The sequence below is a fragment of the Phocoena phocoena genome, chromosome 1 (genome assembly GCF_963924675.1).
Source record: "Phocoena phocoena chromosome 1, mPhoPho1.1, whole genome shotgun sequence".
Classification (NCBI taxonomy): domain Eukaryota; kingdom Metazoa; phylum Chordata; class Mammalia; order Artiodactyla; family Phocoenidae; genus Phocoena; species Phocoena phocoena.
Window position 1 is genome coordinate 127,939,583 of NC_089219.1, and position 13,623 is coordinate 127,953,205.

Sequence of the window (13,623 nt, forward strand, 5' to 3'; positions counted from 1 at the left end):
TAAATCCTAAGATTTCTCTTCATAAGGAAATATTTTCTCTTTTTCTTTTATTTTGTATCTATATGAGGTGATAGATGTTTACTAAACTTATTGTGGTAATAATTTCACGATGTATGTAAGTCAAATCGTTATGCTATACACTTTAAACTTATACAGTGCTTTATGACAACTATATCTCAATAAAATCGGAAGAAAAAAATAAATGCATATGTTTATTTCTCATCCAAATAAACATTTTCATTGTGTAGTAATACACATAAATATGCTTTCCTCTAGTACTTATTTGTGTGTTAATTGCTGCCTTGGTCATTCTGAGAAAGACTGAATTCTTTTGTCTAAGAAACGCCTCGGTTAGAGGTGGCTGTGCAACTAGAGACTCTTGTTGACCTGTGAAATTGCTTTTCCAGGTGTCTAAAATTGTGGATGTTATTTATAAGCAATTGTGTGGAAATGCTTCTCCCATTTTGAAGCAAGTTATGTTGAGGGCCATTACCTTGTTGACACGTACTTCACCAAAGAAGGTCATCTTTCAACTTATGGACTACCCAGTCCCAGCAGACAAGTAAGGCCCCTCTCACCCCTTCCCCAGAGTTTGTTCAGTCTCCAGAGTCAGACAGACCTGAACAAATCAGATCTGGTTTCTTTTTTTCTGAAAGAGAATATCTATTTTTATACCACATAGGATGATTGTAAGGCTTAAATAAGACCATCTATAGTATTCATATCTTTGTAAAATATGTGGCACACAGTAGACCATCAAGAAATCATAATTGTTGCTATTATTTATCTGAGGATTTAAATTGTGTTCTGCTGCATATCCCACATTGAAAAACCTCTTCTCAAAGTTATAGTGGTTTTTTCCCCACATGTGATAAAATTCATAGTGTTTTTTTCTCATTTATGAAGGATAGACATATTTGCAACCACCAATTAAATCATAAAACATTTAAAATTCCCAGGTATAACTGGGAATTTTACCTGTCCTGTCCCTTAACTGTTTATCTGAAATTCATGATCCAGGGTCATGAGAAATATTTAAGAAGAAAGTATGCTAAGGTGAGCCTACGTGACACTATGAATCTAACAGCCACGTTAGAGGAGCTTATTAAATCACACCACTGCATTTCTATAGTTTGTACATTGGAAGGGAAGGTATTACTTCTCTACTATTAACAGTATGAAAGGCAGGAAATTACATTATGGAAAGGATTCAGGCTTTGGAAACAAATGAAAATGAATTGCATCCCAGCCTTGACCCTTATATCCTGTGTGACGTCATGTAAGTTTCATAAACTCCTTGATCCTCAATTTCCTCATCTGTGAAATGAGGAAAGTTCTTTTCATCTATAAAGCTGTTATATGGATTAAATTAGTTAATGTCTGTAAGAGGGCAATGAAATCAACAAAATGCTAAACAAATTATATGACCGACTTTCTATTTCCAACTTAAAGATTGTATTTTTTAGGAAGCTTAAACTCACAAAGTATTTTACTATTTAGAAAATTCTTGGAAACTAAAAATATTCATAAGACTCAGTGTTTTCTCATTCAGGAACTAAGTACCCACTGTGTGTAAAGTTACCAGCCTTCAAGCATTTTGTTGAGGAGAGTGAATATACCCACATGGATGTAAGATAAAAGCTTCCAATGAATCCATTACAAACAGTGTGTACTGAGGAGGTACAGAAAGCAAACATAATTAGAATTAGGTGAAAATTAAAATAGTCACTAGCAGGTCTTGTGCAATAGTAGGTGAGGATTGAGGTAGAAAAACTGGGATTTGTAGGTAAGCTTAAACAGAGAAACAGAAAGAAGGTGTGATCAAGAGGTAAGAGAATGAGACAGGGCTTGAGAGATTTGATGTCCATGTGGTTCTAAGCATGGTACTATGAATAATCCCTGCAGATAAAAGCAATTGAGTACTGGGGTTCTAGAGAGATAGGTGTGTCCATGTTCTGAGGGACCAGGCCCCCATATTAGGAACCTAAATGCAAAGAGAAAGAACGACAGAGTTCACAACCCAGCATGGCTTGACATATAGCAGTTTTTAAGATGAGCAATAGTAAGAATAATCTTGAAGTGTGACAGGTATGTAGGGAAAGGAGCTCAGGAATTGGAGATTGAGAAGTCAGGGTTCTAGTTACATCTGTGTCACTGACTATATGTGTGACATTTGGGGAAAAGGCTCAGTGTTTTGTTTTGTTTTTTTTGCGGTACGCGGGCCTCTCTCACTGTTGTGGCCTCTCCCGCTGCGGAGCACAGGCTCTGGACACGCAGGCTCGGTGGCCATGGCTCACGGGCCCAGCCGCTCCACGGCATGTGGGATCTTCCCAGACCGGGGCACGAACCCGTGTCTCCTGCATCGGCAGGCGGACTCTCAACCACTGTGCCACCAGGGAAGCCCTAGTTTTTAAATTTAATTTTCTAATTTTTAAGTTATGTAGTTTTTCTTTAATTTAGTTAGCTTTTTACCTAGTTTTTTAAATTGATATATTTATTTATATATTAATTTGTATTTCCGTACCAGTTTTTAAATACTCTATTATCCCTAGACAAACAAGGTCACAAGGTGGGAGGGAAGAGTATGGAGTACAGAAAGCTGATCAGTTCCTGATACTGAGCTGGACAGGTATTTAAATAGCAGTAGGAAATGAACTTGCAGACTTACAGTCTGTATTTTCCACAAGACCATATTGAAATTCTTCCCCTGTTTTCAAAGACAAGAAACTTAATGGGATCATTTGGAAATGGGAATATCAGTTAGTTTTGGACTTGTCTGCAGTTTCTTCACACTATAAAGATGTAAAACCAAGACTCTTTTCCTGATTTGTGTCACAGTGTTGAGTAGGAAATGAAAAACGTATGATTTTCATTATCGGGGATGGGGGGCTGTGTTTGCAGCACTCTGATGCTGATGTGGCAGGCGGCTGGTTCTGAGTCAAGTGTGGCTCCACTTGTGCTGAAGACAATCTTGTTGATACTGAAAGGAAAGCCTGGGACAATGGAAGAAAGAATAACGGAAAGAAGACATTTCTCTCTTGCCACTACTAATATGATGCCCGTGGTGGTAAATAATACAATGAGTGTTTCTTTTTCCTGGTGTTGTTTTCTTAGTCGTGAAAATCCCTATCTGCTCGCAGTCTCAGTCATACTTCCTTGACACAATCTGGCTCTCATTCATTCATTCATTCATTCACTCAACACATATTTATTGAGTGTCTACTACATGCCACACCTCGATCATGAAGCTTACATTCTTTTAAGAGACACAGACAATGAACCAAAAAAATGTGTTATGTGTCAGATGATATAAAGCTTAGAAGAGATATAAAGTGGGGTGGGGAAAAGAAAGTGGCAGGGAAGGTTTAGGTAAATTGGTCAGGGCAGGTCTCTCTGCTGCAGTGACATCGAATCAGAGACCTGAATGAGGTGAGGGAGTGATCCTTGCAGATATCTGGGCATGAGAGTTCTAGACAGAGAGAAAGGCAAAAGCCACGTGGTGACGGGAGCTTACCTGGTATATCAGTGAAGCAAGGAGGCCAAAACATCTGGAGAGTACTGAGCAGGGGTGAAGGTGTAGGAGATGGTATCAGAGAGGTAGCCACCAGCCAGATCACACAGACTCTTGATAGGCATGTGAAGGCCAAACCTCATTTGTGTCCATCATTATATATCTCCCAAGCACCCAAATCGCCACTCCTGAGAGTAAATTCAAGTCTTACAGACATATAATAGGGGAAAAACTGGATAATGCTCCACAAATGTGAGGTGGTGAGATGTGTTTCTCTGATAGAGTGGGTATTGTAGTGGTCAGTAGACCAAAAAATTTGTTAGTTGACCTGGCATGCCCCTCCTTAAATATTTCACTGCCCTGGATTGTTGAAGCACTGGGAAGACCTGGGTTACTGGTAAGACTATTCTTCATGACCACATAGGCATGGAGCCTTGGGAGGTATGCCTTCCTTGAGAATCAGCTTGCTTCCTGCTGGTTTGGCAATCAGGCACTGTTGATAGTGATTTGGGAGCCCATGGCCAGAGAATGCTTGGTGCAGTTCCTGCTTCAAAATGGACTGAGTAACTGTTATTGAATGAATGAATACACATGCATGTTTCAGGCTTCCTTCAAGGAATTTGGGGGAGGAGTTGCAGAGTCCCTGCCTTTCCACCCACCTCACCACTGCTGACTGGGTTTAAAGGGAGATGGTTACATTGACTCCTTTTTCCTTCCCTTATAGGCATCCCAGGCCCTGTGCACATTGCTGCCTATTGGTTCTTACAAGAAAGCAGTGGCCCAGTTTTTCCCTCAGCTCTTGATGGCCCTCATGCTTCAACTCTATTACACTAGCAACCTGAGACTGATGACAGAGGACAGGACTTTGTGAGATACTAGTGGTATAAGAAATGAGCTTCCAGCTGTCAAATATCTCTACTCCTTTGGGTTCATGTGGAACTAAATAATCCCTTGTGCAGTATATTCATTTATTACAGTTTTCTTTCCTCTGCAGGGTAGGATGCTTTTGGAAAAGTAACTATCCTAAGTACCTAGAAGTAAGCTGGGACCTTCCCTGAATGTGTATGCAGTGTATAAAAAAACCACTCCCACAGAACATGGTTTATTCCTGCCACAAAGGGAAGCCACCACGCAGAGAAAGAGTAGGGAGGAACAACAGGTCCAAAACCGGACATGTACTAGCTCTGCCATTTACTCTGATAGTGATCTCTCAGGGTAAATTACGTGTAAGGTAAAAATAATGTGCACAAATGTGCTTTGTGAACTGTAACTTTATTTTGCGGTTGGTGATGTGATGTGTGGGCTTATGATAGCATGCAGTCATTCTGTCCACATAAGGTAAGGTTCGGCTCTTCTCTTTTGCCCAAGAGATTACAGTAAGCTTTCCTGCTCTCCAGGGAAATCAGGACCCAACTTTCTGCTATTTGCCCTCATCTGGTGTGGACTTCTAAGTCAGGCAGGACTCTAAAACACAATCCCATTAAGATATTTAATCCACTCTCTGTCTTTCAAGCAGACAGACACCAAATCATACCAAGTAGATATGAATGTATTCTATTTATTTAAAGCATTCAAAGAAGACAATCAACAGGCACCTTTAGCATGTCTTCACATCACTTAACATCTTTTGCTAACAAGCTTTTCATAAATGAATAAGCTGCTCTATGATTAATCCTAGATTTTACATGCTACAATTTCAGTTTAACCCCGCATCCCATGTCCTGTTAATCAGGGGAGATGAAGAGAATTTAGTGGTCTTTTCTTTGAAACACCCCCCTTTCCCAAAACTGGCATCCTGCCCAACATAGAATGAAAAGGCAAATAATCACTTGTATCTAGTTATGTGAAGGCCACTTGCAGGTGATGACTCTCCTCTTCTTTGGGACCTTAGCTATGCTCAAGATGCACTGAGAGTTCTGCTGAATTGTTCTGGACTGCAACAAGTGGATATTGCTCTAAAGAGAAAGAATTGCTGGAACCAGTTTTCCCAAGCACTGTTTCACCATCATGGAGTCTACCTTGTTGCCAAGTAAGAACAGGGGCATTGAGAAATGTTCTCTCTTTCCCACCTGTTTCATCTTTCTTCAACTAAGCCACTGTGGGAACACAGTCAATAGCCACTCCAACTTCCAAATCTCTCCTAATGATCTGAATTGCCATTTGACTTCTTCTTTTTCACTTATTTGGGGGGATTTTACTTTTCCTTGCCTTGCTCTCTTACCTAGTGATGTAGACACCAAATTATTCTCCCTCCACAGAACAGATATGGAGAACTAGAGGTGAATCTGCTTTTTCCTTCCTCTGTTGTTAACTGATTCCTCCTCTGCAGGCATCAGACATGTGGTCCCACTTTAAAGAGGTCTGATAAAAACCTGGACCCAATGAGACAAATTTGGGAAAGTATAATAGAAGAGGACTTTTATCCACAGAGTCTGCGTAGAACTCATACTGAGCCTGCAGTTTACCTTGGATTAAGGAATATTCAAGAATATCTTTCTTTTTATCTGGTGATACAAAATATGAGGATAATGTTTCCCTCTTTTCTACCATTAGCATTTGCTGATGCAGAAAGTGTTTTCATCTTCTTTGCTAATTCAGTTCTTTATTCTTCTTTACAGAACTCTCAGTGACTATAACTTTCCACAGTTTCCAGACACCTTGCATTATCTCTATAAGCTCGCAGTGGAAGGTCCTAGAAGGTCAGAAGACAAGGTCATCACAATAATATTCCTCACTGAAGTGAGTTTTATTATGAGACTGTGAACAACCAAGTTCTCATTCCCTTTCCTTATCCAAACTTAAATCAACTCTCTAATGGTTTGTCTCCCTCTCCGAATATTGATTCTTACCAAAAGTTAAGACAATAACAGATAGCTGAAGCTGAGGGGCGTAAGGCGAAGATAGATTTATGAGAGGGTTGTCCCTTTAGACTGTTTCAGGAGTTGGCCTTTGTATTTTCCTAGGGGGTGCGGATTTGCACAAACTAATTATTTTTGTAGTCCTAGTTCATATTTCTTTACAAGCTTCTTAAAGTATATAGGGATAATTAAGTTTACTAAAGGTGGTAGGTAACATCTAGTGTCTAAACGATACTTCAGACTGTCTAGGGGAAAAAAGGAATGGGCTAAATAACTGGGTAACATGAAGATATAGAACTATATTACTTTGTATATGAATATTACATCAAATATTGGAATGCCATACCAGAGTTAAGCAAATTGAGGCAGTACTTTTGCTTACAAAAGGCATGTAAAAAGTTCTATAAATTGAAATTATCTGAGTCAAATCTAATTTTCCACAAAAGTAATATATAATAAGTATTGATCTAAGGTACGATGCCAAATATTTCCAAAAGTTTTACATTTCAAACTTCATGTCAAAATAGTTAATAAACTATAAAAGGCATATCCATACAGTATACTATATACTTCTTTTTTTCTTTTTTCTTTTTTTCTTTTTTTTTTTTTGCGGTACGCGGGCCTCTCACTGTTGTGGCCTCTCCCGTTGCGGAGTACAGGCTCCGGACGCGCAGGCTCAGCGGCCATGGCTCACGGGCCCAGCCGCTCCGCGGCATGTGGGATCCTCCCAGACCGGGGCACGAACCCGTGTCCCCTGCATCGGCAGGCGGACCCTCAACCCCTGCGCCACCAGGGAAGTCCTACTATATACTTCTAAAGCTTTCACAAGGATACATGAATTAGTTTAACTTAACATTGCAGTAGCAAATCAGTATTTTTCTAACTTGCTTAATCCATTTGAACCTCTCATTATTTTATTATGTGACTCATTATTTTTATTGTACTACCCTTTAAGTATGTACAAACACCAAATAGGTCTAAACATGAGATACAAAATCCCTTCCATAAAATGCTACATTTAAAAGAAATTTACAAACTACATAAGATTTATGTAAGCATCATTAATATACCTAGATGGAAACCTAGTTGCCTCTCTCATCATGAATGTAATGCTTCCTGCTACTGGAGACTGGCATGCCTGTCTTTCCAGGAACTCAGCAATGACCACACTCTCCCACCACTTTCTCTGTTTAGAAATTCTGGGCAATCGTCAAATTTCCAGTTCAACTGTGAGGTCCCTTGGCATTTTGTTGTTCTGAACACACAATCTATGCATTTTACCTTATTTTGGTCTTATCAGCCAGTGATACCTAAGATAGTATTACCAATGCCTATGCCATTTATTTATATATATTTGTTATTTCTAGTTTTCTACTGATATAAATAGCAATCAAGTTCTACTGATATAAATAGTAATCAAGTTTACATCTTTGTGCCTAAATCTTCTTTCTTTTGGTATTTTAGATTATTTTCTTATAATAGATTCCAAGAATCTGAAATAATAACCAAAGGGTATAAACATTCTCAAGGCTAAGGATTTTTAATGCCAAACCGCTATCTGGAAAGCAGTGCCAATCAGAGCTCCCCACACAGCTCATGGGTATGCTTACCCCACGGCACTCTCACCACCAAAAACAAGCTTTCCAATGTGAGAGGCAGATGTGATGTCCTGTGGGGTGATTTGATTTGTACTTATTGTTTAAAATTTTAGAGAGTTTGAACATTTTTAAAATATTATTTATAAATTAAAGTTCCATATTATGAACAACCTGATCTTTCCTTTACCTATTTAACTATTATGATCTTAGTGTCTTTCTCTGTGAATTGTATGCTTCTCTCTTCTCTCTCTCTCTCTCTCTCTCTCTCACACACACACACACACACACACACACACACACACATATACACACCCCACAGATTTGTGAAAGATCAAGTAATACATGAACACTGTGCTTTGTACATCCTTAGTGAGATAAATTGCAAGGACAAAAAAAATCTGTAAAGAAATATTTATTTTTCCTCAGGAGGTTTATTGATGTTATATGTGTTGATATCATAATTTTAAGACTAGTGTATGCATTATATGGTAGAAAACGAATAAGTAAACATATTAATGCTATTAGGCACCGAAGTTTTCCAGGTAAGAGAAAGATGAGGCAACATAAAAGTATAAAAAGTTAACGTAAACTCTGTTATTCCACGTGTAAAAATTTCTTTCATCATATATATAAAACAAAGCATGTATTTCCTATTCCATCTGCTACTTCTCCTTCCCTCTATGGGCACAGAAATATATGTAAAAATATGTGTAAGTATTTAGAGTTTTAGTGTGATTTGTGTTTGTTTTACTGAAAATGTCTTGATTTTTATGACTGAAGCAAGAACAATGCCTGGCCATTACTCTGCCTATGAACTTAATTGTTTTCTTTTAGCTTCTCAATAATTTCTTCAAGGACCCATTCCCAGAAGAATTTTTGGTTCTCTTCAGAAACTGGGTCAATGACTCTGATCCTGCAGTTAGCAAACTGAGCCTTCAGAAAATTGCCAGCATGGCACCGGTTATCAGTGAGGTATGTGTGTGTGTGATCTGTGTCTGCCAGCACCATCGAAGTCATAATCTGAGATTTGGTAGAACTCAGTATCCTTACTGACAAAACATTGATTATTTTTTAGTTTATACATCACCAACACAATATCAAAGCTGAGTGTTTTATCAATAAGGAAACTGGGTTGAATGGAAAGCATGTGTTAAGTCAATTTATTGGCTTTATCACCTTATTTATATTTTTCCCAGAAAATCACTCAGAATTTATCAGCATTGCTCTACATAAACACTCTTGTTACACTCTAAACCACACATATGTTATTTTCCACTCCAACATACACACATGCATACACATTAATTTCCTGTCTCAGAGCACTCGCTCAAGCTTTTTCTTCCTTTATACCACTTTCCTCCTTCACCCATTCACATTTTTCTTATTTTCCAATGATCAGCTCAAGTCGAATTTCACTGGATATTCTGGTCTCTAGCAGCCTCATCCCTTTCAGGGCCACACCAACTATAAGCATTTGCTTATATAATATTTCATATTTATGGCTCTCTACCTATGACTCTTGAACCAACAGCATCAGAGTCTCTTGGAAATTTGTTTAAAATGCACACTGTCGGGCTTCCCTGGTGGCGCAGTGGTTGAGAGTCCACCTGCCGATGCAGGGGACACGGGTTCGTGCCCCGGTCCGGGAAGATCCCATATGCCGTGGAGCGGCTGGGCCCGTGAGCCATGGCCGCTGAGCCTGTGCATCTGGAGCCTGTGCTCCGCAACGGGAGAGGCCACAACAGTGGGAGGCCCACGTACCGCAAAAAAAAAAAATGCACACTGTCAGGCCCTATCACAGGCCTATGGAATCAGAAATCCTGGGGGTTGCGCCCACCAATCTATGTTTTCAAAAGTCCTCCAGGTAATTCTAATGCAGGTTGAACTTGAGAACTACTGTCCTATATCATTTCCCACTAAGTCATGTGATACTTCTTGCCTTCCAGGAAGAGTGTGTCAACGCATACACCTATGTGTTGTAATTATTTTGTAAATTTCAAAGTAGCCTGCACAATGCTGAGACTGTAGATATTCCATAAATTATTACTGATTTAATAATAAATCCTAGTATATCCATTAAGCATAGTCTCTGAAAGCTTAAAGCCTGTCAGTGGGCACTCATTTTGCATTTACAACAAAATGAGCCATAGTTTATTTGCTTTAGATAAATCATACAAGTCAGTAGGATGTATTGTGAACAGAAAGTTATTTATTGCCTTGTCTAGTCCTCTTACCAATGCGATTAACAATGTAACAAAGTTGTCTAGGAAAGTGGGAGAGAAACAGTGGAGAGGGATCTGTATTGAGGTTTCACGTACTATCTATTGGTAAAGACTCCAGCCAGACACAAGTGTCCTCTGGCTGTTATTTTGGCAAATATTATTTATTTCTTTTACTTCCTTTCTTTCCAGCCTTTCTTTCACTCCTTTTGTGTCTCCTTTTCATGCTTTAATTGCCTGATATTCTGCTTGTCTCTGATCTGCAACTGATGCCCATGACCTAGCTCAGCAGCTCAGGGGCTCTCATGTCCAAACAGGTCATTGTCACCTAGTTTCGAGGTTATACTGCCAGTGGTGTGTTGGTAAATGTTTAAACAAGCAGCTCTGTGAAAATAAGACCAATTTCTCTGGTGTAAATACTCCCACTATGGATGATTTCAATCTATCAAAGGGACATCAGTAGACATGGATTTGGGAGGAGATGCACAGTAGTGCATCATTATTTAATATCCCCACCATACAGATACACTACGTGTAAATAAGCTCAAAGGCATAAAAGAGCAAAATGTAGCAAAAGAACAGGAAGTGATGAGTCTTCAGTATTTATTACCATTGTTTTTATTTATTTCTAAATTTATAAAATTTAATTTTTAATAGTGACTTTTAATGATCAGCTTGCAAAATTTTTGACAATTTGGCAATTGACTCTTGTAAGCTAGCTCCAGCACATCACTGCATGCTGCCCAAACTCAGAGGCGTGTGTACCAAATGCTACCTCAAGTCTCCTTCTAGTTCTTAAATCCCACCATTTTCTTCCTTTTATATATAGATAGAAAATGTCTGCAGCTTATTAATAGCCATCTTGGATGCCTTCCTTTCCCAAGACAAGACTGTTGTAATTCGGGCCTTGATGACCCTTCGAAGACTTTTAGGCAAACTGGACAAGGTGACCTACTCCTCCCTGTGTACCAGAATTGCTTGCAGCTACTGTCCTCTGATGGATCATGTGAGTTACACAGTTAGATATGTGAGATCATTAGGTTTTATCATTAAGCTGAAGCCCCAGGTAAGGCAATGCTATTACATCCCAGAATAAGTCAACAGAAGGCAGTCATTTTGTGCAGAGCTACCTTTTTCTTTCCAGAGATAATAATATTAATCAAGTAAGCTCTATGTTTGTTTGTTTTTAAACTACACTATGAGAACCTGGAAAAGTCTGCCCATAGGAAAAGAGAATCAAAATGTAGCCTCTGTTCTTAGATGAAAGAGGAATTATAGTTTAGTGGCTGTGTTTGTTAACCCTGAATCTGGACTTCCTAGGTTCAAATCCCTGTGCTGCCACTGACTAGCTGTGAAATCTTGAGCAGGTGGTTCAGTCTCTTAGTGCATCATCTGTAAAACAGAGTGAATAGCAGGCATATTATGGGTATTAGAGTTGACATGTGTAATGCCCCAAATGAATATGATATTTTCATAGAAAACTTTAATTAGAAAGTATTTCATCAGAAAGTTGTGCATTTTGAAAATTCTCATTTTTTACGGTAAACGTGTTCCAGAAAAGTTGGATGACAGTAATATAGTATTTTAATAAACAAGAACATTTTGGTATGCTATGGGAAATCTATTTGCTTTTAAAGATTCCTTTGATGAGTGTTTGTGAACCAGAGAATTATTTCATAGTAAATTATCTTGCCAAAATGTGTAACTTTTTAGTTCTGCAGATTTCATTGAAGAAAGGCCCAATATTATTAAATTATAGAAAAAGGAAACAGTGGCAGAAAATATTTTCATAAGGACATAATGATAAGAATAGTAATAATAATAGTGGCTAAAATGTATTGAGCATTTACTATGTACCAGGCACTATTTTAAGGGATTTACATGGACAATTTCACATAATCCTGTAACAAACTCTATTGCTATTATCCAGTTTACATATAAGGAAACTGAGGAAAACTGAAATGAATATTTGGCCAAGTTCACACAGCTAATAAGTAGTTGGCATGTCCACGTAAAGAATTATTTTCAAAATGGAATCATAAACTTTTTTTAAAAACTGAAGGTGATATTATATTTTTAAAAATTAACCTCTTCCTCTGACTTGCAATTTTTCTCTTCTAGAATCTTTATAATCCAATCACCTTCCTATTTGGCATAAGTAAGCCCTTGGAAACCTAATACTATGCCATTATGCAAAGAACTTGCATTGGTATTCACTGGCAATTCTGCAAAGTCCTCCAGCATTTGAAGACATCATGGTCATATTACCCTAAGTATTATTATAGAAATCATCTCCAAGTTATATAGATTTTTACATGTTATAATTTTAGGATGTTATTAAATACTATCTTCCTAAATTTAAGAAACTCACTTTTCACAGGGGATTTTCTTTAAGGTAATCTGAATTTTGGTAAGCAAGTCTTATTTTAAAATCAAAAGACAAGCTTAGACCCAAAGTGAATCTTCTTAGACCCTTAGACTTCTCAGACCCAAAGTGAACCTTTTCTAAAAATAAATGATAATAATTATATATATACGGGCTTCCCTGGTGGCGCAGTGGTTGAGAGTCTGCCTGCCAATGCAGGGGACAAGGGTTCGTGCCCCAGTCTGGGAAGATCCCACATGCCACGGAGTGGCTGGGCCCGTGAGCCATGGCCGCTGGGTCTGTGCATCCGGAGCCTATGCTCTGCAACAGGAGAGGCCACAGCAGTGAGAGGCCCGCATATCGAAAAAAAAAAAAATTATATATATACATATAGACACATCATATATAGTATATATACGTATAAATATATATATACTATATAGTGTATATAAGTATACATAGTATATATAGTATATAGTGTGTGTTCATATATATAAATATCCTCAAATGAGGTCTTTTCTGTGTGCATATTTCAGAGTAATGGAGGCATTCGGAGTATGGCCATTCGACACTTTGGTGAGTTACTCAGGGACATGAGTCAGTACACATGGATGCTGAATGATGTGGTTTTCAGAGGCTTGGTGCCTCTGATGCTGTTCCTGGAAGATACAGAGGCAAGAGTAGTTAAAGTAAGTCCTGTGATTTTGTTTTTCTTAGTTTTGCTGAGAATCGCAGTGCTTTATGTAACATCAGATGAATAGATTTTTACTGACCTTTTTCTACTTCACAGGCATGTAAATATACATTAGAAATCTGTGCCTCAGAATTAAAATGGCCAATATCATATTTGCTCAAGGATGAACATTGCAGTTTTGAGCTGGTAGTGCTCAACATCTGTAACAATCTTGTAAGTGACCCCTCAGGGTTTACTACCACAAGAGTTATAGAAGGAACTTTAAAGGATATCCAAAGTGATGAAAAGCATGATGAGCAAGGAATATAAAGAAAAGATAAATGAACAATTATAGCTAGAACTTGAGACAAGAGAAAATTAAAAATTTCCACTCTCTTT

General features: G+C 38.3%; 1 protein-coding gene across 1 annotated transcript in view; it reads left to right on the forward strand.

Moving 5' to 3' along the window:
- MROH9 (maestro heat like repeat family member 9) overlaps positions 1-13,623 on the forward strand; it is a 126,864-nt gene that overhangs the window by 100,268 nt on the left and 12,973 nt on the right. Inside the window, exons 9-17 of the mRNA XM_065901292.1 lie at positions 408-562; positions 2,902-3,067; positions 4,236-4,378; positions 5,403-5,540; positions 6,130-6,250; positions 8,802-8,939; positions 11,016-11,192; positions 13,088-13,240; positions 13,342-13,458. Coding sequence (XP_065757364.1) covers positions 408-562; positions 2,902-3,067; positions 4,236-4,378; positions 5,403-5,540; positions 6,130-6,250; positions 8,802-8,939; positions 11,016-11,192; positions 13,088-13,240; positions 13,342-13,458 — 1,308 coding nt within the window. The remainder of the gene's footprint in view (positions 1-407; positions 563-2,901; positions 3,068-4,235; positions 4,379-5,402; positions 5,541-6,129; positions 6,251-8,801; positions 8,940-11,015; positions 11,193-13,087; positions 13,241-13,341; positions 13,459-13,623) is intronic.